This window comes from Rutilus rutilus (genome assembly GCF_951802725.1).
Source record: "Rutilus rutilus genome assembly, chromosome: 6".
Taxonomy (NCBI): domain Eukaryota; kingdom Metazoa; phylum Chordata; class Actinopteri; order Cypriniformes; family Leuciscidae; genus Rutilus; species Rutilus rutilus.
Window position 1 is genome coordinate 43082488 of NC_140214.1, and position 25468 is coordinate 43107955.

Below are 25468 nucleotides of genomic sequence, written 5' to 3' on the forward strand. Positions count from 1 at the left end.
GTTCTCCTTTTTCCAAAGCGCTCGGGTGGTTGCGCTCCGGAGGCGTCTGTCGTTGCTAAGCTTGGTTCTTGTCACGTGACCTGCGGTGCGCTTGCGGCATTCTGAAAAGTTGAGATGTTTTTATCTCGATGCGGCGCGGACGCGCTTGGAAAAAACGAGCGCGTCGCACCGCGACCGCGTCGCTTCCATTATGAGCGCGCATACCGCGCGCCTACATTTGAAATAACGAACTTGCGCGAGCAAAAGACGCGATATGTGAATAGGCCCTAACAGTTGGATTGCATTTCTAATCTAAAGTAAACTATTAACAACATTTTTTTTATAACCAGTAATTTACAGTGTATTCTAGCCTTTAACGTTAACAGTTCCTATTCATATTTCAATTTAAGGCCTATAATACAAAATTCACTGGATCATGATGCTTTAAGTAATTAACCGAATATATTAATCTACAAATTACATTTAACAGAGTTTATCATATGTGTGATACAATTTAAAACCAAGCCTCTAAATACTGTAAATTATAAGACAGCACTTTTTAAGTTATTATTGTTGCATGCTTAATTGGTTGATGTTTCTCTGAGATTTGCTCATTTCTTTCAAGGTATTATTTATTCCCACTGCTTTATGCATATAATGTTTGTCCATCAAAGCTCTGGTAGTATTTTCTTACAACTAAAATACTTTCTTTATGTTGTTATCATTTGTCATGAGCTCTATATTTTACTAGGTGTTGATAAATCACATTCAGTTAATGTGAAGGGCCTATGTCAGGGGTGTCCTGATCCTGGAGGGTCAATGTCCTGCAAAGTTCAGCTTCAACCCAATAAACACTCCTGAACCAGCTGAGCAAGTCTTCAGGGTTACTAGAAATATCCAGCCTACACTCTCAGAAGAAAATGGTACAAAAACGTCACTGGGATGTTACCCTTTTAAAAGTGCCTTTTTATTATTAGTTTATATACATATATATAAGGCTACCACCCCAGTTACAGCTTTTGTACCTGATGAACTGTGTTGGGATAGGCTGGAGCTAAACTGCAGGACACTGGTCCTCCAGAAGCTGGATTGGTCACCACTGGCTTGTGTTAAATGTTGTTTAGAAGTAGAAGAAACAGTGTCTTCCAGCACACAGAACTAGTGTAACTGGGTTTCAGAACAGACTATTGGAAACTAAATGCTGCTGTAGCTCTTCAATAAGATGATCATCATAGATGGTGTTTTAACCCCCTGAGGTCGGCGGTATCGCCGGCGATACCAGCTCGCTTTTTTTTTATCAGTGTAAAAGAAACTCATAAATACTCTGTTGACTTTGATTTTCCATAGGAGTTTCATACATCAATCGATTCTGTTAAATGTGTATTATTTTTCTGTATACTCACAATAAAAACAAAGTGTTGTGCTTTTCGCCAAATTAAGAAAAATAATCACGGAGCGAGTTCTGCCTTCTCTCTGTCCGTGTAGTCCATTCTGAAACGCGTCTGAAAATGAATCATAACTCAGCGAATACTTCTCACACAGGCACGTGATATATGTCTTTATGAAGCTTGAAATCTCTTCTTTTAAATGAAGTAATTAATAAAAAAAACAAATGTTTTCAACTCATGTAATCCGTTTGAAAGCAAGGAGAGGTACCGTTTTTTCCTTCTGCCTAATTATCTCTATAATGAACTGAGGCCGCCCCGCCCCCGGCGCTATTGACATGGTAAATAGTTTAGGTAATCTATGCTTCGCACCCGCCCCCCGATCAATGCCTTGAAAACACAAAGTTTCATCAGATCAGATTCACTGATAGTTCATCGCGTTTAGAGAGGATGGCGCGTTTCTCCGGTAAAGACGCCGTTCAGATGATCCTGGACAGCGAGGAATAACTCACCTTGGCTTTTCCTCAGAGGAAGATTGTAACTCAGACGAACGGCAGCATGTTCAAGAGCGAATTGATCACGCCGAGTAAACACCGAGTTTTCACGTGAGTAAGTACGTGTACTCAAGTGGTCTAGTGGTAGAACATTTGCCTAGCGTGTCAGAGGTTCTGAGTTCGAATCCGCACTCATATAGGTTTTTTTTTTTTTTTGTCAAATCAGATTATGTTTATCAGTGGTTGTATATCAGGCAGAGACATGCAAAAGAGTGTATTTTATTTTGTAATTTCACTGGAACGAAAAGAGAGTCTCCACAACGGATTGAAGCGCGCGTCCGAGTGAAGACTGCGCGAGCCTAAAACAAACACAGTATCCGCGTCTGACTCGCGGGAATCCACGGCGCAAACCTGTGAGGGGCTGTGTTTTCTCGAGCCCCATATCAGCTCGAGAAAACACAAGTTTATTCAGATCATTACTTGTTTACACCGTCACCGTATAAGCAACGTATTAAACTGCAAATTAGCATTTATATTCCTTATAATAAAAATGAAAGACCTATGTTACAGACATATGAAAGACAACATTTCGTTGATTAGTTTTGGATAGATTATACATTTTTACTGTAAAATATCTGCCACCTCAAATAAGCTTTTATTTGCCAATTTTTTTGTCAAAAATAATCAAATAATCAATCAAATCCTTAACTTTGAAATATGTATGATAAAATGTATACTTTAGTTTGTACAAAGAAAGATTACACTTGAATTGTTGTTTATTTAAATATTTACAAGGTAGATGTAAACAAACTATTAAAAGGTAAATATAAGCCTTTTCTTTAAATAATTTTTATTGTGTTTTATTAGTGACAAATTTGGGGAGAGGATAAATATTCCAAAACTGAAAATACAGTATGAGAATTAACTGCACAATTACATGTTTTCCTTGGCTATTATAGGCCAAATTGCAAGCACAATATGTGGAAAAATAAAAAAGAATTGAGATGCTTCCAACTGTTGCTCTTGCATTCTTGTGGCTCAGTGACTCACCTGAATGAATGGCTCATTAAGTATGCGGTCCTCAGGTGTGAACCACTACATATGAATGATCGTCGACGCCCACTCGAATATTGCCTTTCCAAACAGAAAGTGCTTTGCAAAATTCAAATCAATGTATTGTGTTATGTGAAGGATTAGGCAGGGTGATTTTCACATAATTTTGAAGAAAAAACACTAGGCGATGACATCCATTAGACAAAAGTCTTATTGGCACATATTTAGTGTGTGTTTTGTGGTCTTATTTCAGAAACTTTAGTTTTTAGTTTTTTCAATAACCACGCATAAACATTATTCTCTCAAAAATGCAGACATGTACATTCTTGTTGCTCACATATTATGGTAGCCCTGTTTGTGCTAAATAGTGTGTAATTTTTTGCCATTACTATGTTTATAAGCAACTGAAAAAAGCACAAATGTCAGGGCATGTCAGAACATCTCAAGGACCCCAAAAACACCTCAGACCCCAGAGGGTTAATCTTAAATGTGTTTGCTTTCCAGTAGATGGCAGCAATCTTCCACTAAAACACGGCACATTGTCCGCACTATCTCCATGAGCGAATTTAAGAAATTAAATCAGATATAAATTATAACAAATGTAAATACATTTTGCATACAAAAATTACATTACGTATGTTTAAAAAAATTACACTTGTTATTAATCAGTCCTATGAGTTATGAGCTCAGTTTGTAGAAATAATACTTGCATTCAATTAGGAAGAGCACACAGCAGCTTCTGTTGTCACACACACACACACACACACACACACGCATACACACCTCATTAAAAGGCGAGTGGGAAATGTTATGTACATGTTATCATGGTCATGTTTATCATTGTTTTTAAGTCCAATCCTTGTTGCCCATACAATAATAGGCTACAGTAAAACATTTTACTTTATCCATATCATATAAAATATTTTCATTGCATTTTTCAATGGGACAATGACACACAGGAAGGACCTACTTCCAAAATCAGTGCTCTTAAATAGGCTATACATATATAAAACACCAAACTCCATGTCAGCATATTGTAGCCTATGGCTTGCGATCTCTCACATGTGAGAACGAAATATCAAAGCCATAAACCGATTTGTAAACCACAAACGAAAAATTAGATATCAGGCCGGAATCTCATTTTCCATTTATTAAACTAAACGAAAAAACGGATAAACGATCCGTCTTTTTTCATTTCTCGTTATTCCAGTCCAAATAGGAAATGAAATGAAAGTAAATGTTCATTTGTTTTTTTATTTAATATTGAAAGTAGAAAAACGAGAAAACAGTTCCTTTTTTGTTTAAATTTTTTCAAAAGTATTCAGCTTGATTTTTCGCTTTTCGTTCTCAGGTAGAAACATTTATGAACAGCTTGAATATTCAATTTCTACACGTGGGCGGGAATGAAACGCTCCTTTCCTCTGATTTGTCAGCCGAAGATCAAACTGTCCCGTCGTCAGTTCTTCCTCAGATCCGCTCAGCAGAATAAAAGTCCTCCGCTGCTGCAGTTGTGCAGATTCATAACGCGTTTATTGCAACTTCTACATTTAATCTTTTCCTCATCAAACACCCAGACTAATGGCTCGACACGACCCGTACCGGGGAAGAGCCTCGACAGGGCTTTCTTCTGAGGCTTTCAGTCCTCGAGTGCCAGGGGGTCCGTGAAATAATTTACTATAACCTACTGTATTTTCCGGACTGTAAACTAAAGTCACGGTTTTTATCATGAAACACGTTGTGATTTATTCCAAAGTGACCCAGGCCTTTATAATGCATTTAACTTTGTTCACATAATCTAAATGTTGACTTTCAAAAGTAGGCGCGCCAAGAAGGCTATTCGCTGTATTTTGGTTTATATATATATATATATATATATATATATATATAGTTTTTAACCACAAATGCTTGTCTTGTACCATCTCTGAGATGTGCCACGTATTACCTCATCACGTTGGAAAGGTCACGCGTCACATCATCAAAAAATGTGTTTCGGGGTTTCATGACCCTTTAAAAATTATATGACATGAATGTGTAAACATAAATACATCAACGCTTTCAACCTTTGTATTGTTACAATGTTGGTAGTATATTTAAATGAACAATGTGTAGTCTTTCTCCATGTGACCTTTACCTTGATATCCCTGTTTATTTGTCAGCAAAAGTCTGCTGGATGAAGATGAACACGTTAGTTGATCATCATAGATCTGAGTCATTTTCTCTTTCTGTCTTCAGTCTGAGTGGATGCAGTATTACAGAGAAACAGAGTCTCATCCTGACTTCAGCTCTGAGATCAAACCCGTCACACCTGAGAGAGCTGGACCTGAGCAGGAATAAACTAGGAAACTCAGGAGTGAAGCAATTATGTGCCGTACTGAAGGATTCACACTGTAAACTGGAGAGATTGAGGTCAGTCACATTCACAGACAAGAATCAAAATGCTTAAAATCACTTCAACAGTTTAAACTAAAACACTTTAACATTGTATTTGTGCAAACTTAGTATTTTGTGATCTGGTGAAATAAAGATGAAGATCTCTCTTCCTCTGCTTTATTTGCTGATGAAGAAGATGTGACTTTACAGAATAAAGAGTTTTCTTCTGTCTTATTTTCTTCTCTCTCTCTGCTAATGTAGTTTAAGCCGCTGTGATATGACAGATGAAGGTTGTTCTGATGTGACTTCAGCTCTGAGATCAAACCCGTCACACCTGAGAGAGCTGGACCTGAGCGGGAATACACTAGGAGACTCTGGAGTGAAAAACCTCAGTGATCTACTAATGAACCCACAATTCAAGCTGGAGAAACTACAGTTAGTATCATTATACTGTACAGCAATTACAGTGTGACTGAAGTTTATTTATTTGAAAACAGCAGGGCTTATGTTTCAGTGTTTATAGCAGTGCACTTCTGGGTTTCCCTATTGCTCATTTTGTATGTGTTTTTATCTAGTTAGTAATTGTTTAATTTCCAGCATTTGATACAATGTACTGATTGTGTACATGCAGAAATCTGCCTTTTCAACAGAGAATAAAGAAGAGATGTCAAATAAATAGTTAAAATGAAAGAGAAGAAACAGTGTCTTCCAGCACACAGAACTAGTGTGACTGGGTTTCAGAACAGACTATTGGAAACTAAATGCTGCTGTAGCTCTTCAATAAGATGATCATCATAGATGGTGTTTTAATCTTAAATGTGTTTGCTTTCCAGTAGATGGCAGCAATCTTCCACTAAAACACGGCACATTGTCCGCGCTATCTCCATGAGCGAATTTAAGAAATTAAATCAGATATAAATTATAACAAATGTAAATACATTTTGCATACAAAAATTACATTACGTATGTTTAAAAAAATTACACTTGTTATTAATCAGTCCTATGAGTTATGAGCTCAGTTTGTAGAAATAATACTTGCATTCAATTAGGAAGAGCACACAGCAGCTTCTGTTGTCACACACACACACACACACACACACACACACACACACACACACATACATACACACCTCATTAAAAGGTGAGTGGGAAATGTTATGTACATGTTATCATGGTCATGTTTATCATTGTTTTTAAGTCCAATCCTTGTTGCCCATACAATAATAGGCTACAGTAAAACATTTTACTTTATCCATATCATATAAAATATTTTCATTGCATTTTTCAATGGGACAATGACACACAGGAAGGACCTACTTCCAAAATCAGTGCTCTTAAATAGGCTATACATATATAAAACACCAAACTCCATGTCAGCATATTGTAGCCTATGGCTTGCGATCTCTCACATGTGCGAACGAAATATCAAAGCCATAAACCGATTTGTAAACCACAAACGAAAAATGAGAAATCAGGCCGGAATCTCATTTTCCGTTTATTAAACTAAACGAAAAAACGTATAAACGATCCGTCTTTTTTCATTTCTCGTTATTCCAGTCCAAATAGGAAATGAAATGAAAGTAAATGTTCATTTGTTTTTTTATTTAATATTGAAAGTAGAAAAACGAGAAAACGGTTCCTTTTTTGTTTTAATTTTTTCAAAAGTATTCAGCTTGATTTTTCGCTTTTTCGTTCTCAGGTAGAAACATTTATGAACAGCTTGAATATTCAATTTCTACACGTGGGCGGGAATGAAACGCTCCTTTCCTCTGATTTGTCAGCCGAAGATCAAACTGTCCCGTCATCAGTTCTTCCTCAGTTCCGCTCAGCAGAATAAAAGTCCTCCGCTGCTGCAGTTGTGCAGATTCATAACGCGTTTATTGCAACTACTACATTTCATCTTTTCCTCATCAAACACCCAGACTAATGGCTCGACACGACCCGCACCGGGGAAGAGCCTCGACAGGGCTTTCCTCTGAGGCTTTCAGTCCTCGAGTGCCAGGGGGTCCGTGAAATAATTTACTATAACCAGCTGTATTTTCCGGACTGTAAACTAAAGTCACGGTTTTTATCATGAAACACGTTGTGATTTATTCCAAAGTGACCCAGGCCTTTATAATGCATTTAACTTTGTTCACATAATCTAAATGTTGACTATCAAAAGTAGGCGCGCCAAGAAGGCTATTCGCTGTATTTTGGTTAATATATATATATATATATATATATATATATAGTTTTTAACCACAAATGCTTGTCTTGTACCATCTCTGAGATGTGCCACGTATTACATCATCACGTTGGAAAGGTCACGCGTCACATCATCAAAAAATGTGTTTCGGGGTTTCATGACCCTTTAAAAATTATATGACATGAATGTGTAAACATAAATACATCAACGCTTTCAACCTTTGTATTGTTACAATATTGGTAGTATATTTAAATGAACAATGTGTAGTCTTTCTCCATGTGACCTTTACCTTGATATCCCTGTTTATTTGTCAGCAAAAGTCTGCTGGATGAAGATGAACACGTTAGTTGATCACCATAGATCTGAGTCATTTTCTCTTTCTGTCTTCAGTCTGAGTGGATGCAGTATTACAGATAAACAGAGTCTCATCCTGACTTCAGCTCTGAAATCAAACCCGTCACACCTGAGAGAGCTGGACCTGAGCGGGAATGAACTAGGAAACACAGGAGTGAAGCACTTATGTGCCGTACTGAAGGATTCACACTGTAAACTGGAGAGACTGAGGTCAGTCACATTCACATACAAGAATCAAAATGCTTGAAATCATTTCAACAGTTTGAACTAAAACACTTTAACATTGTATTTGTGCAAACTTAGTATTTTGTGATCTGGTGAAATAAAGATGAAGATCTCTCTTCCTCTGTTTTATTTGCTTATGAAGATGATGTGACTTTACAGAATAAAGAGTTTTCTTTTCTTCTGTCTTATTTTCTTCTCTCTCTGCTAATGTAGTTTAAGAGGCTGTGATATGACAGATGAAGGTTGTTCTGATGTGACTTCAGCTCTGAAATCAAACCCGTCACACCTGAGAGAGCTGGACCTGAGCTGGAATAAACTAGGAGACTCTGGAGTGAAAAACCTCAGTGATCTACTGATGAACCCACAATTCAAGCTGGAGAAACTACAGTTAGTATCATTACAGCAATTACAGTGTGACTGAAGTTTATTTATTTGAAGACAGCAGGGCTTATGTTTCAGTGTTTATAGCAGTGCACTTTCTGGGTTTTTTAAACTAAAACACTTTATACTCAATATCTCACAATGAGTCTGAGTTCACATTATATTTGTGTAAAATTCTTCACATTCATGATTTGTTTGTAAGATAACCTCTCTTCCTCTGTTTGTGTCTTTCTAGACTATATCTCTGTGGCATTACAGATGTTTCTTCTTTAACTCAGTCTTTGACGAACTCAAAAGCACTGCAGTTTTTAAAAGAGCTTGATCTGAGAGACAATAAGATCGGAGACTCACAGCAGACGAGACTCAGAGACGAGCTACAAGACTCAAACTGTGTCCTGAGGTGAGGAAACATCACTGAGATATTAAAGAGATCTTCATTTACCTCTGATATGTGAACAAACCTTTCAAACATTCGTGAAAGGAAATTATCATAAAGCTTTATTGCAAAAAAAGGGTTTGTGTGAGAACAAAATGTGAAGTTATTGAAATGTTTAACACAAAGGAGGAAAGAGAAGAAAAGCTCACTGTCACAGCTTTATACATCAACACCTGCTTTATGAACTGTGTCAGTAGAAGTGAATAATTTCAGTGTGAAAACAGACTTGGTCAGATTGTAGGAAAACGCTGCACTCCTGCTAAAATCAGTGCAGTTCCAGCTTCAGCTCACAGCGTCCAGCTCACATGAGAAATGTCTCTGTCTCTAGTGTGTTTTTACTGTGACAAGCAACACGTCACACTACTTTACACTTACTTTACCCTCAGTTATTTACTAAGTGCCTACAAACATGTTTAAACTAGAGGACAAACGGCTTTAACTAAAGGTTTGTGTTTGAACTCAAAATAACATTTGTATTTGCTCCCTGTGGTTTATTCCATACGCCGTACACTCATTAGTTTCTCCTTTACAGAGACTCAATAGGAATCGCACCGACACACACACACACACACACACACACACACACACACACACACATATGAACATGATTCATACTTTACATCTATTATATTTAAAAACACAAATATCTATGCAAGATTATGTAAAGTCAGTAATTAATCTGATTACAGGAATTCAATTTAACTTATTTTTACAAAAAAAAAAAAACAGTAATTGAAATATAATAATTTCACTGAACTCTGATTGTTTTCTCTTCTGTTCCACTTTACAGAGTAGATGAAGATAGATGAGGAGTGACTGGGAAGGGCGATGCAGAACAAGCGGGATGTGCCCATTCATCAGCAAGCATGTCGGGAGCTAATAACACACACAAATGTGTGATTCAAACATTCATCACTGCTCTGTAGGAGGTGCAGTCTGATCCACAGAAGAGTCTCACTACTGTCTATGAGGAGAAATAAATGTGTAAATGTGTTTCATAAAGGTGGAAGAGACTCAGACTTCACAGTTAAATAAAGCAGCGTGTGTGTTAGCATGTGTTTTAGAAACATGTGATATTGAATGATCAATGTTGGTTTAGTATAATAATTATTTATAATATAAATAATATAATAATTAATTATTATAAATATATATTTTTCCAAGTTTTGGTATTGGGAATATATTGTTGATTATGATTTGTATATTTCATTGATATTTTATGAAGTTGTACATGTATTTTTTTTTTTGGAACAATTTTTTTTGTAAAATCTATGTTTTGGAATACATATATATATTTGACTCTGATCAGTTTCACTTTAGTGCATTGTTATATTATATACACACACACACAACACCGGTCAAAAGTTTTAGAACGGTAAGATTTTTAATGTTTTTAAAAGAAGTGTCTTCTGCTCACCAAGGCTGCATTTATTTAAATAAAAATACAAACAAAAACAGTAATATTGTGAAATATTATTACAATGTAAATCAGCTGTTTTCTATGTGAATATACAGTAAAGTGTAATTTATTCCTGTGATCAAAGCTGAATTACAGCATCATTACTCCAGTCTTCAGTGTCACATGATCCTTCACAAATCACTCTAATATGATGATTTGATGCTCAAGAAACATTTATTATTATCAATGTTGAAAACTGTTTTTTACATTTTTATTTCATGATGCTATGATGATTAGAAAGTTCAAAAGAACAGCATTTATCTGAAATCTAAAGCTTTTGTAACATTAAACACTAGCGTTCAAAAGTTTGGGGTCAGTAAGAATTTTAATTTTATTTTGGGGGAAATAATCAGGGAAAAATAAATCAATGCTTTTATTCATCAAGGATGAGTTAAACTGATCAAAAGTTACAGTAAAGACATTTATAATGTTACAATATATTCTATTTTAAATAAATGCTGTTCTTTTAAACTTTCTATTCATCAAAGAATTTTGAAAAAAAAATTTTACACAACTGTTTTCAAAATAATAATGAATGTTTTTGAGCATAAAATCAGTAATGATGCTGAACATTAAGCTTTGATCACAGGAATAAATTACAGTTTAAAATCTATTAAAATAGAAAACAGTCATTTTAAATTGTCAGAATATTTCACAATATTACAGTTTTTTTATTGTTTTTTACCAAATACATGCAGCCTTGGTGAGCAGAAGATACTTCTTTTAAAAACATTAAAATCTTACTGATCTAAAACTTTTGACCAGTAGTGTGTGTGTGTGTGTGTGTGTGTGTGTGTGTGTATGTGTATATATATATATATATATATATAGTTACTTCCCTTTTAGATTTAGATAGGGGTAAGGGAGTATAACATTTAAATAAAGATGAGTGTGTAACTCAATATGAAGAACAGGGCAATAAAAGGAAAAAGATCTGCTCAAAAGTATTTATTTTTACAGTGCCAAAAGTGAAAGAATGAAGAGACAATAGTGTTTACAATATTTAATTTATATTTAATATTTAAAGTTTACAATATTTACACAGACAATGAGGAAAACAACAAGACAAATAACAATACTAAACTAAAACAGTCAAAGGTGGGAAGGCGAGCTCGAGAGATGCCAAATAAAATAAATAAATGAAACAGAACAAACTAGCTATAAGATTAATTCTATAAAGATTAAAACATGTAGAACACATGTTTTCGACACTTCCTGCTCAGCTACTGTTCGGACGCTCTCGCTTACTGCTCCGCGCTTTGCTCTATCGCTTTTACATTTTATCTCCTATTTTTTTAATATTTTTTTTCCTTTATTTTATTTCCTTTTATCACCTAATTTTAACTTCAGCAAATCAGCACAGTGCTCATACGACAAAGTTTGGATTACTACAAAAACTGAGAATTCTTTTACTCGACCAGCTTACATTCCGGGAAAGGAAAACACAACTGCCTACAAGGATAAGAGAAAATGCCTCTTCTGAAATCTACTTGCTGCACTAACTGCCACAGACTTTTACAAAGGATTGCAGTTCTTGAAACAAAGTTACTTACGGGACCACCAAACCAGACGGAGCACACAACAGAGCTTCGTCATGGACACCCTCAGCATACTGGTGAGTCCCATGAAACTAGTGCTCCTCGACAGGTAGAGAAACAAGCCGATCGACTTACAAATTGATGGCACACACAGGGAGGGAGACCCAAAGGCACTCGAGACATCAGACTGTCACGAGCATCACATATTGCCACAGTAGCATCCTCTACCCCAGATACAGCTCTGACAAGGATTGCAAACACTGGTCTCCTACCACTGCCTATACATCTTGAGAACAGATTTGAAGTGCTAATGAATGTAAATGAGGAATCCCCAAATGTGTTGAATGTGATCGAACACAGACTGAATGGGCCAGTAGCTAACACTGGTGCTAACTGGCGCTCAAGGTCGAGCAGACAGCGGCACTCAGCTCAGAGCGCAGCCGAGCCCAGGACTCTGATAGTGGGGGACTCCATAATCAGAAACATTAGCGGCAGGGATACAACTACGTGCTGCCTTCCACAAGCAACAACTTCTGATGTAAACAGGGAACTTCAGAACATTCTGATGGAACATAAGACTGCTAATCGACTCATCATACATGTGGGGAAGAATGATATTCATAAAGAGCAGTCAGAACTCCTTAAAAAGGATTTCATTGATCTTTTTGAAACACTTGAAAGACTGAAAGTTCAAACATTCATCAGTGGACCACTCCCAGCAAGAGGAACAAACAAGTTTTCACGGCTGCTTGGGCTTAATACATGGCTGCAAAAAACCTGCAATATAAAAGGAGTGAACTTTATTGACAATTTCAATCTTTTCTGGAGTCAGAGACAACTTTTTCATCGGGATGGCCATCACCCAAACAAACTTGGTTCAAGAGTGTTAAAGGACAATATCTACTTCTCCCTCAATCATCCTTCTGCAGTTTGTGCCTATCCACTCAATCTGAACGGCACACACACACCTGGACACAGTATGAATGACCACGGGACTTCACTTCAGCAGCAAAATGGATATGATAACACCACTCCGCCACAACAACCTCTGCTCACGGACACAATATCAGCTGAGCCCTGCCCACAGAGCTCACCACAGACAGACTGTGACATATCAGAACTGCTTGAAGATTCAACACCCAAGGACGACTTCCTGGAAAACAGCCAGGGAAGCCAGGACAGCATAGCACAGCCTCTGATAACAGCAGAGCAACAGTCCCTTTCACCAGACACTCTCTCCCTCTCTCCAGCCTCGCCCCTTCTGTGCTTCTCACAGAAAATGGAAGAACTGGTGCATGCTGGAACCAGACTATCCCACTCTTTTGCTGCGAGCCCCCAGTTACCTACCAAAAAAAGACCAGCACCATTACCCCCAGCTTCGAAACCTGCAGCAAAGCCTGCGGGCCCAGCTCGCCCTATCCCTCCTGTGAGAACTCTTCGGTCTCTAACACAACGTCAGGGCCCACACCCTCCTCCATCTGCTCGAGGTGAACCAAAAACAACTGATACCAGCTCTCAGTGATGTGTGTCGGGTCCCCGTTTTGAAAACAGAAACTTTCTCAATTGTTTACAGAACAAACGGGAACCCAGTGTGCCTGTATCTTCCTCTATTGCTGTTCTATTACAAGATAGAAAGTCTAAGGCCTTCAATAGCCGTACAGCAAACCTAACTAATCTGGTGCCTCTTACACATCAAACTAATATTGCTGTGGGGAAAAGTAAGACTGTGAAGTTAGGACTCTTAAACATCCGCTCACTTAAAAATAAATCACTTCTAGTCAACGACTTAATAACCACAAACAATCTGGATTTTATGCTTCTAAATGAAACCTGGCTAGAAGACAGCTACAGTGCAACAATCCTCAATGAAGCAGCCCCTCCTAACTTTACTTTTATGAGTGTCTGCAGAGCTGTTAAGAGAGGTGGGGGTCTAGCTGCTCTTTTTAAAGATATCTATCAATGTAAGCAAAAATCATTTGGGAATTACCCTTCTTTCGAATATCTGGGTATTGTGCTAAAAGGTGCTCCACGCATTTTACTTATCATTATTTACAGGCCACCAAAATACTCTCCAGCCTTTGCTGAGGACTTTACAGAACTAGTATCGACAATTACATCAGAGTTTGACTGTTTTGCCATTGCTGGAGATTTAAACATCCACATAGATAGTGCAGAAACCAAAATGGCAAAAGAAATCAATACTGTTTTAAAAACTTTTGATCTGACTCAGCATGTACATGGACCCACACACAATCGTGGACACACTCTAGATTTACTTATCAGTAAGGGTCTAAACATTTCATCGATTGTTATTAAGGATGCAGCACTGTCTGATCATTTCTGTATTTTCTTTGATATACTGATCTCTCCTGCCACTGAAGCTAGATCTGTGTCTGTCAAGAAGAGATGCTTAAATGAGAACACTAGTGTACTATTTATGAAGGCTATATCCTTAACACCAAGCATATCTGCTGACTCTGTTGATTTTCTCCTTGATTCTTTTAACTCAAAAGTTAAAAGTGTAATTGATGATATTGCTCCTGTGAAAGTCAGGAAGAAGAGTGGCAAACAAAAAGCACCTTGGAGAAACTCAACAGCAGTGCAAAATATGAAAAGACAATGCAGAAAATCAGAGCGCATGTGGCGGAAGACAAAACTTGTAGTCCATTTTAACATCTACAAAGACAGCCTACATGCTTTCAATATGGAACTAGGCAAAGCTAGACAGACTTTCTTCTCAAATATTATAAACAGTAATTTAAACAACACACGCACTCTTTTTGCTACTGTAGAGAGACTGACAAACCCGCCAAACCAGATTCCCAGTGAAATGCTATCAGACAACAAGTGCAGTGAGTTTGCCTCTTTCTTCTCTGAGAAAATCAATAATATCAGAAAGGTGATCAGCACATCCTTGAGTTGCGCTGGGGTCAGACAGATCAAACCACCTGAGAAAGTAGTTACTATGTCTGACTTCAAAGAAATTGATGGCAAAATTTTGGAAGAAACCGTACAGCACCTTAAAACATCAACATGTGCTATTGACACACTTCCCACATCATTTTTTAAAAGTGTGTTTAACAGTTTAGAAGCAGATCTTCTAGACGTGGTAAATACCTCACTTCTCTCTGGGAGTTTTCCAAACTCCCTGAAAACTGCAGTTGTCAAGCCCCTCCTGAAAAAGAACAGTCTGGATAAGACCATATTAAGCAACTATAGACCGATCTCAAATCTTCCTTTCATAGGCAAGATCATTGAAAAAGTTGTCTTCAATCAGCTGAATAAATTCTTATGCTCGAATGGATACTTTGACAATTTTCAATCTGGTTTCCGACCACATCACAGCACAGAGACAGCGCTCATTAAGATAATAAATGATATTCGCTTAAATACTGATTCAGGCAAATTATCAGTGCTGGTGCTACTCGACCTCAGTGCTGCATTTGACACTGTCGATCATAACATACTTCTGGACAGGCTGGAAAACTGGGTGGGGCTTTCTGGGATAGTCCTAAAATGGTTCAGGTCATACTTAGATGGGAGAGGTTATTATGTGAGTATAGGAGACCATAAGTCTGAGTGGACATCCATGACATGCGGAGTCCCTCAAGGCTCAATTCTTGCGCCACTCCTGTTCAACCTGTACATGCTTCCAATGAGCCAAATAATGAGAAAGAACCAAATTGCTTACCACAGCTATGCAGATGACACACAGATTTACTTAGCCCTATCGCCTAATGATTACAACCCCATTGACTCCCTGTGCCAATGCATTGATGAAGTCAACAGTTGGATGTGTCAAAACTTTCTTCAATTAAACAAAGACAAAACTGAAGTCATTGCGTTTGGAAACAAAGATGAAGTTCTCAAGGTGAATGCATACCTTCACTCTAGGGGTCAAACAACTAAAAATCAAGTCAGGAATCTTGGTGTGACACTAGAGTCAGACCTTAGTTTCAGTAGTCATGTCAAAGCAATAACTAAATCAGCATACTATCATCTGAAAAATATTGCAAGAATTAGATGCTTTGTTTCCAGACAAGACTTAGAGAAACGTGTTCATGCTTTCATCACCAGCAGGGTGGATTACTGTAATGGACTCCTCACTGGCCTTCCCAAAAAGACCATAAGACAGTTGCAGCTCATACAGAACGCTGCCGCCAGGATTCTGAGCAGAACCAGAAAATATGAACATATCACACCAGTCCTCAGGTCTTTACACTGGCTCCCAGTTACATTTAGGATTGATTTTAAAGTATTATTACTGGTATATAAATCATTCAATGGCCTAGGACCTCAATACATTGCAGATATGCTCACTGAATATAAACCAAACAGATCACTCAGATCACTAGGATCATATCAGCTAGAAATACCAAGGGTTCACTCAAAGCATGGCGAGTCCGCTTTTAGCTATTATGCCAGCCGCAGCTGGAACCAGCTTCCAGAGGAGATCAGATGTGCTCCTACAATAGTCACATTCAAATCCAGACTCAAAACACTTCTGTTTAGCTATGCATTTAATGAATGAGCACTGTGCCAATGTTCGTCCGACTGTTTGAACTGTACTGTATTTTATTTTTATCTGTATAAACTGTTTTAATTATTCTTATTCTTTTTATTATTTTAATTTCTTCTATGTAAAGCACTTTGAATTGCCACTGTGTATGAAATGTGCTATATAAATAAACTTGCCTTGCCTTGCCTTGCCTAGAAAAGAAAAGTCTTCGCCTAACCAAACTACACTGACTACAATATAACACAAATGACAGGGTGTGGCGCTCTCCTAAACCTGTGTGTGTAATACAACTCAAGATGTCCTGTGGTGTGCAATGCATGTCCTGCTCCCTCCTTCCCAGCTTCACACACACCGTGATGACTGAACAAGGATGAACAGTAGAACACAATGAAACACTTCACAACCACTATACGACAATTGATCAACTCACACGATAGACACACAGAAATCAGCGACAGCGAGCCAAACAAAGACAAATGCCAAAGTGAGCAGAAAGCTGGGAAGAGATACGGGTATTTGAGGAAGGGGGTGTAATGTGATTGGATGGGTGAACCGGGACGTCATCATCATTCAGGAGGACTAACAGGCTGTAGATCGATCCAGTGCACATCTGGAACACACACACACACACACAACAACAACAACAACAACAACAACAAACTACCCACATCTCCCTATTGCAACACTCTAAATACGTACACGTACATAACAATATATATATTGGGGGGGTGAGATATGTCCTCTATATCTAACAATTTCTTCTCTCTTGTGACTATTCTACATTACGTAATCAGGTGATTGTCACATGACTAACTAATTGTTGTTTAAAAGGACTTAATTTCAATAAGTACTTGCTTAACGAGCGCTAAAAGAGTAGGTACTATATAGCCTGAACGCGTTAAGTATGAATGCGAGCCGTACATCATCCGCCATGTTGACGTTATCATGTGACCTACAACGTTATCACAAGCGCAACAACTTAAAAGAACTTAAATCAGCCCTAAATGTATTGGTTAAACTACAATCACAAAAAAAATGGGCACTTGATTCTTCAACAAAACCACAAAATGAGCAAGTTTCATCAATATCAAGATATTTACAGATAGATGAATTAAAGCTGTCGCTCATATCTTTTATTTTAACCCGATAATGCCCCCAGTTTTATCCTTAAATATATTATTTTTTATTACGAAAACCCAAAATCATCATCTCTTGAATATGTTGTTAATTTCTTTATTTTATATGCAAAATGATTCACCCACAAGCAAAAGTGGCTTAAATCTCATTTATGTTTAACTCGTTTCATCCCTCAGGTTTATAAATGATAAACTTTTTTTTTAATGTATTATGATCAATTATTCAAATATATTTAACTTTGTCATTGTGCTTTTCCCCCTGTGTATATAATCTCATACTATGATGAACGCAAACCCATGATATTTATGTTTTCTTAGTTTCTTTTGTCTATTGTCATTATGATTGTTCATTAAAGAACTGGAATCTTTCCCTGATCTTGTATGTAACTATAAGTTATGAGTGACAGGAGCACTAACACTTGATAACATCAGTAACTCGCCAGCCTAGAGCAGTTCTCTTCAGCGTGTGTAATGTGTGTAATGTCTGCACAGAGGAGACGGCGGCTGCTCCAAGATCTCGCCTTTGGAGAAAACTGATGATTTTATACTCCAAAAATGTAAATATTCCTCCTTAAAAATAAAGATTACCCCAAAAAGAATTGCATTGCTAGCCCACCCCAACACTTACACACCATTATAATGATAAATGCTCACCAATACTTAATTATATTACTTTTCTAACTGAAAATTATATATTTTTAGTAAAAACAAAATGTCATTTGTTTTGTCATGACATGACATAGATATGCATGAATACACATTAAATAAATGCAGTGAACATATCTCAGTTTTCAATTAATGCATAAATTAATGAAATAATTATATTTTATTTACTCACAATAAGAAAGATGAATAAATGAGTAAAAGAATGAATAAAAGTAACCATCACAATAAACAAATGCATGGTTCTAATGACTGCGCGAGTCGAAGCGCTCCCAGTGCTATTCCGCCACACATTATAGTTATCCTTTTTACCCGCTTAGAAAAGCACCACGTTTTATTTTGTGTCACCATACTTGGTCGTGTAACTACTCGTGTAACTGTATTTAAATAGGGAAACCGTGGAGGTGTTTGGTCGCTTCTAACTTCATCTCTGTTTGGATCCTAATGAATGAACTGGGCTAAGCTAAGCGCTAGCAAAGTGTTGCCGCGCGAGTGCACGCACTGAGACGAGAGAGGTATGTGTCAACTCGTCTTAGTTAAGGGGATAACATAGTTTAATATGAAGAAACGATGGTGTGTTCCTTTAATAGTGCTGGCAAATGTCCCACACTAACTGAACTCTATTGCATGATTGTCATTAGTAATGAATGGAGTCACATTTGAAATGGTTGCTTTTGTTACAGGCTCAATCGTGTCCACCATCTCATTTCTCTTGCTCACTGTCACGTTTCTGAAGCGTGGTGCAGGCAGAAGGCAAGACGAAGAAGATCAATCAGATCAGACTTTATTAATACAAGGAAAACCTAAACCAAACTCAGAACTAACCTTAACGAGAATCAACAAGAAACACAGGCAGAAATATACTGGGAGAAACAAAGAGCACTAATTAGGTTACAGCTGAAAACAATGACTAATCAAATTGGAAGCCATGTGACGAATAAAAGAGCTAACTCAGACAGGGTGATGGTGACATCAGAAAATACAGTCCAAACACAATGACCTGTTACACCCACAGATCAGTCTCTCTAAACCACAACAGCCTCACAACATCTCCATGACCAGACCAACATCATCAATGAGAATCTGATCTTAAAAGACAAACGTCTCGGTTACGTATGTAACCCTCGTTCCCTGAGTAGGGAACGGAGACGTTACGTCGGATGACGACGATTGGGGTTTCGCTTAGAAGCCTATCACCTTCGAGTATATAAAACGAGCCAATGGCAATGAAATGCCATGGGTCTGCGGAATTTGCATAGCGTATCTCCGCCCGCCGCAGGGGGTATATAAGGAAGTACGCCGGCAACATGCAGATATGTCTTCGCTGAGGAGTCGAGACTGGACCCAGGCGTTTTTCAGCGATACAGCGGAAGTGGCAGGAAGACTTAACGTCTCCGTTCCCTACTCAGGGAACGAGGGTTACATACGTAACCGAGACGTTCCCTTTCGTGGTCACTCCGAGTTACGTCGGATGACGACGATTGGGGTTCCAGTCTAATCACGCCACCTCGGCTGTCATCCAGTGCCCTGCGTAAGTCTGAGCTCCCTGTTGTGAGACTAGCACTAACGAAGGAGTCCTACTTAACACAGGAATACCAAGGTACACTGGGAAGCATATCTCAGGAGAAATATGCAATTATGCCCAACCATAAGGGGGGGACTTGAGAGACACATATGACCCAGAGGGATGCATATGGAGTATCGCTGAGGTGTCCAGCCGCAGGTGGAATATTTAAACCCCAGGGGTGGCAAGGTGGCTTGCCAAGGGAAAGACACACGCTCAAAAGAGACTTACAGTGGAAATACACATGTTGGGGTCGCCCAGAGGGGGGACCATGCACATGGAGGCACCTAGTCAAGCGCAAAAGCTGCGTTATGGCAGATTGGCATAAGTCAGGCGCTGACGTCACCGGTGCTGGAGGAAACTCAGAGCTTATCAGACTCACCTGAGAAGAAAATCGCACGTATCCCGTCCGTGGAGAGGAATGGCGAGCAAGCGAAGACACCTGAGCAGAATCTAGTACCAGCTGGTTGAAGCGAGTACATGAGTAGAAACTGGCTCTACTCAGAGATTATAGAATCTCGCGAATGTGTTGGGTGTCGCCCAGCCTGCAGCTCTGCAAATGTCTGTTAGCGAGGCGCCATGCGCTAGAGCCCAAGAGGAAGCCACACTACGAGTGGAGTGGGCTTTCACACCAAGGGGGCATTGACGACCTTGCTGCTGGTATGCCAAAGCAATGGTATCCACTATCCAGTGAGATAGCCTTTGCTTTGAGAGAGCCTTTCCCTTCAGCTTCCCACCATAACAGACAAAGAGCTGGTCTGAGGTCCTGAAACACTGCGTTCTGTCTACGTAAGCACGAAGGGCGCGTACTGGACAGAGCAGTGCCAAGGCTGGGTCTGCCTCCTCCAAGGGCAGCACTTGCAGGTTCACTACCTGGTCTCGAAAGGGTGTGGTAGGAACCTTGGGCACATATCCAGGCCGGGGTCTCAGGATCACGTGAGAGTTAGCCGGACCGAATTCCAGGCACGCTTCGTCAACCGAAAATGCCTGCAGGTCCCCTACCCTCTTGATGGAGGCCAATGCAACCAGGAGCGCTGTCTTCATAGACAGGAACTTAAGTTCTACTGATTGCAAAGGCTCAAATGGAGCACTCTGCAGGGCAGTTAGAACCACTGAGAGGTCCCAAGAGGGTACGAGGGGAGGACGAGGAGGATTCAGTCTCCCCGCTCCCCTCAGGAACCTGATGATCAGGTCGTGCTTTCCCAGAGACTTACCATCAACTGCGTCGTGATGTGCGGCAATGGCGGCAACATACACTTTCAGGGTGGAGGGAGACAGCCTTCGCTCCAACCCTTCTTGCAGGAAGGAAAGCACGACACTGATCGGGCATTTCGTGGGTTCTTGATGTTTAGAAGAACACCAGTTGACGAAGAGGTTCCACTTCAACGCATAGGCATGTCTCGTGGACGATGCTCTAGCGGAAGTGATGGTAGCCACCACCGCAGGTGGTAGGGTACTCAAACCTGCCTCGTCCCGTCCAGGAGCCACACTTGGAGGTTCCAAAGATTGTGACGAGGGTGCCAAAGGGTGCCCCGTCCCTGAGAAAGGAGGTCCTTCCTCAGAGGAATTGGCCAGGGAGGTGCTGTCGCGAGGAGTACTAGTTCGGAGAACCAGGTCCGGTTGTGCCAATATGGGGCAACCAAAATGACCTGCTCCTCGTCCTCCCTGATCTTGCGCAAGGTCTGCGCAAGAAGGCTCACTGGGGGAAACGCAAACTTGCGTAGGCCCCGCGGCCAGCTGTGCGCCAGTGCATCCGTGCCGAGCGTGCCCTCGGTCAGGGAATAATACAGGTCGCAATGGGACGAGTCGTGGGAGGCAAACAGGTCAACCTGTGCGTCGCCGAACTGATCCCAAATCAGCTGGACCGACTGGGGATGGAGTCGCCATTCTCCAGCGAGAGGCCGAACTCGAGACAGCTCGGCGGCGGCCTGGTTCAGGTGTCCCGGGATATAAATGGCTCGAAGCGACCTCAGATGCTTCTGACTCCATATGAGGAGGTGGCGAGCGAGTTGCGACATACGGCGGGAGCGTAGACCACCCTGGTGGTTGATGTACGCTACTGTCGCGGTATTGTCTGAACGGACTAGAACGTTCTGACCCTTGAGCAGCGCATGGAAGCGGTGCAGGGCGAGACGTACAGCCAGCAACTCGAGGCAATTGACATGCCAAAGGCGCTGGGGTCCTGTCCAGGAGCCCGTGGCAGCATGTCCATTGCACATGGCGCCCCAGCCCGTGGTGGAGGCATCTGTTGACACAACAACATGCCGGGAAACTCGTTCTAGGGGCACTCCGGCCCATAGAAACTTGAGGTTCGTCCACGGGGTGAAGGTCTGACGGCAGGCTGGAGTCACTGGGACTCTGAGCGTACCGTGTTGCCATGCCCACCTCGGGACTCGATCGCAAAGCCAAAGCTGAAGCGGTCTCATATGAAGCAATCCCAGCGGCGTTACTGCGGCTGCGGATGCCATATGCCCCAGGAGCCTCTGAAAAAGTTTCAGTGGAACCGCACTCTTGCCCTCGAATTGACGAAGACAAGTCAGCAGTGACTGCGCGCGCTCGCTCGTAAGCTGCGCGCACATGGCGACCGAGTCGATCTCCATACCGAGAAAAGAGATCCTCTGCGCGGGGCAGAGTTTGCTCTTCTCCCAGTTGACCCGAAGGCCCAGACGAGCTAGGTGCCGGAGCACTAGGTCCCTGTGTTCGCAAACCTGGTCTCGAGAGTGAGCTAGGATCAGCCAGTCGTCGAGATAGTTCAGGATGCGAACCCCGTGTTCCCGGAGGGGAACAAGGGCTGCCTCGACGACCTTCGTAAAGACGCAAGGAGACAGGGCTAGCCCGAAAGGGAGAACCGCGTACTGGTATGCCTGCCCCTCGAAAGCAAACCGTAGAAACGGTCTGTGTCGAGGTAAAATGGAGACATGGAAGTAGGCGTCCTTCAGGTCGATCGCTGCAAACCAATCCTGCGGCCGCACACACTGGAGGATGTGTTTGGCCGTTAGCATCTTGAACGGCAGCCTGTGAAGGGAGCGGTTCAAGACGCGCAGGTCGAGGATTGGCCGTAACCCACCGGACTTCTTGGGTACAATGAAGTAAGGGCTGTAGAAGCCGGACTTCATCTCGGCTGGAGGGACAATCTCGATCGCACCCTTCGCCAGTAGGGTGGCGACCTCCGCTCTCATGACAGGGGCATTGCCACCGACCATAGTGAAGCGGACTCCCCTGAAGCGGGGAGGAGATATCGCGAACTGAATCGCGTAGCCGAATCTGATGGTTCTCGCGACCCAGCGGGACAGTCTGGGAAGCTCTAGCCAGGCCTCCAGAAAGTGCACCAACGGGGTCATACGAACCACAGACGTACCGTCGGTGGGGCAGCGAGGCGGAATGACCGGCACCGGCGAGGGTGGCATAGCGGCCCTGTGCGGGGGCACGGTCATTAACGCGTCCTGCCAGAGGAGGCCAGGGGAGGGCGCGCGTCCCACGGGGGCGTGCTCTGGCAGGGGTCTGGCGACAGAGGGGAATGAGAGGAGCGTGGCCCGTGGGCGGCGCGTGCTGTCATCCCACACCTCTGGAACAGAGGAGGGCGGAAGTGGCGGGACCCGAGGGTGGCGCGCACTGCGGCCCTCGGACTCTGTTGGCTCAGGATTGGGGAATTCAATTCTGTCTTTAACCACATTAGGGTGCTGCTCGCCGTTGGACGAGCAGCGGGGAGTGGAGAACAAAAGATTCTCCCCCGGCCCTCCACCGGGGGAAGGAGTGGCCCTGCTACCATCTCCTGAACAGAAAAGAAAGCCAATCCTGAGCGGCCCGTCTCAGGAGCGCCGCTTAGCTTGGCGTTTAGCGGGCTGCGGGGCTGGAGAGGGCTGTGGCGCCTTCCTGCGGCTTTCTCCACGACGCGGCCCTGATGGAGGCTGCTGCTGGGGCCGTGCGGGAGGGGCGGGAGCCGCGGGAGGGCGCCCTCGGCGGCGAGCAGGCTGAGGATTCTGTGCCGACGGCTGAGCAGCGGAGCGTCAGGGCAGAATATGCTTAATAGCCTCAGTCTGCTTCTGGGCAGTCGAGAACTGTTGGGCAAAGTCCTCGACGGCACCGCCGAAAAGGCCGGCCTGGGATATGGGAGCGTCGAGCAGACGAGTCCGCTCGGGCTCACGCATATCGGCCAGGTTCAGCCAGAGATGTCGCTCCTGGACCACAGCTGTGGACATCACCAGACCCAGGGAGCATGCGGTCACCTTCGTCGCTCGGAGAGCGAGGTCGGTGGCGGCGCGCAGCTCATCGAAGAGCCCTGGGTCTGTCCTACCCTCGTGCATGTCACGGAGCATCTTGGCCTGGTAGACCTGTAAGATGGCCATGGCATGCAAAGAGGCAGCTGCCTGTCCCGCCGCTCTGTAAGACTTCGCCACCATGGTAGACGATCATGGGTGCTTAGGATCACCACGCGATGAAGCGCTTGTCGGACACAGCTGCATCGCGACAGAACGTTCAACCAGGGGAATCCCAGTGTACCCACAAGCATCAGCCTTATCGAGGGGAGGAAAGGCGGAGAAAGCCGACGAATGATCACAGGAAGACATGGGAGCCTTCCAGGACCGTGTGACTTCCTCATGCACTTCCGCGAAGAATGGTATTGGGGTTGGGCGGCGACGAGTGTCAGCGGCCGCTCCCAAAAACCAATCATCCAGCCGCGAGCGCACTGGATCGGGTGGCAGGGACCACTCGAGCCCAATGGCTGCGGCTGCCCGGGAAAGCATGGCAGTCAGCTCGGGATCAGACTCGGGCAATGCTGGCACGCCCGAGGGCGGCAACACAGCCGAATCCTCACTTCCCGAGGACTCATGCCCACCTTGTGATGCAGTGATGGACATTGCATCCTCTGCTGGAGCTCCAAACGAAACACGCGGGGCCTCCGTAGAGGGACCAGCGGTTTCAGCTTGAATACTCGCGGGTACCGATGCTGAAGAGGGGTGTGTGGACCGTGGACGTGTCGGCGGTGTGCTCCACACAGTCACCCTCAGGTCACCCCGGCCACCAGCCGAAGTACTAGCTCTCGGGGAGTCAGTAGATCGGGGTGTGGGTAGGGGGACTCTCGCTCTGGTGAGCTCATTGAGTCTCGACCGCAGCATGGAGATGGTCATGTTCCCGCAGTGAGAACATGAGTCATCCACGAACGCTGCTTTAGCGTGATCAACGCCCAAACACGCTAAGCAGAGATCGTGCCCATCAGCAAAGAATACATCGCCACCACAACCAGAAGTGCACGGGCGAGGCATCTTTAAAAAGACGTGCCGCGTGCAATGCTCTTTTTGTTAGAGGAAAAATGCCGCGGATGTTGAAGCGAACAGGGAGAAATCACACTATCTGTCAGATCACTGAACAGATCAGCAGGGTAGTGAGCACTCGCTGAAATCGCCATCACACCAACACCGGAGAGTTCGCTCGTCTCGAAGGGATGAGAAGAATAACTCAGAATTTTGGCTTGCAGGAGTGGAGAAGTTCTCGGCTCCGAAGCGAAAACATATCTGCATGTTGCCGGCGTACTTCCTTATATACCCCCTGCGGCGGGCGGAGATACGCTATGCAAATTCCGCAGACCCATGGCATTTCATTGCCATTGGCTCGTTTTATATACTCGAAGGTGATAGGCTTCTAAGCGAAACCCCAATCGTCGTCATCCGACGTAACTCGGAGTGACCACGAAAGGGAACTGACGCTCTCTCAGCAGACAGACTT

The 25468-nt window shown here is 42.3% G+C and overlaps 3 protein-coding genes across 3 annotated transcripts in view; all 3 read left to right on the forward strand.

Moving 5' to 3' along the window:
* LOC311292520 (uncharacterized protein) overlaps positions 1–25468 on the forward strand; it is a 341250-nt gene that overhangs the window by 57176 nt on the left and 258606 nt on the right. The window lies entirely within an intron of this gene.
* The window catches only part of LOC311292532 (protein NLRC3-like), a 437424-nt gene that overhangs the window by 57013 nt on the left and 354943 nt on the right, over positions 1–25468 (forward strand). The window lies entirely within an intron of this gene.
* LOC311292551 (uncharacterized protein) lies at positions 5039–10451 on the forward strand. Its single transcript, XM_084412275.1, has 6 exons — positions 5039–5317; positions 5543–5716; positions 7860–8033; positions 8262–8435; positions 8665–8829; positions 9656–10451. Exons 1-6 carry the CDS (start codon positions 5082–5084, stop codon positions 9672–9674), a joined length of 942 nt encoding a protein of 313 aa, XP_084268401.1. The 5' UTR covers positions 5039–5081; the 3' UTR covers positions 9675–10451.

What these genes read in the sequence shown, in the direction of transcription:
- LOC311292551 (XM_084412275.1), top strand. Translation starts at nt 5,082, where the DNA reads ATGAAGATGAACACGTTAGTTGATCATCATAGATCTGAGTCATTTTCT. An exon ending in TGTAAACTGGAGAGACTGAG is followed by an intron (nt 8,034 to 8,261) that starts GTCAGTCACATT and finishes CTGCTAATGTAG; the next exon opens with TTTAAGAGGCTGTGATATGA. An exon ending in TTCAAGCTGGAGAAACTACA is followed by an intron (nt 8,436 to 8,664) that starts GTTAGTATCATT and finishes GTGTCTTTCTAG; the next exon opens with ACTATATCTCTGTGGCATTA.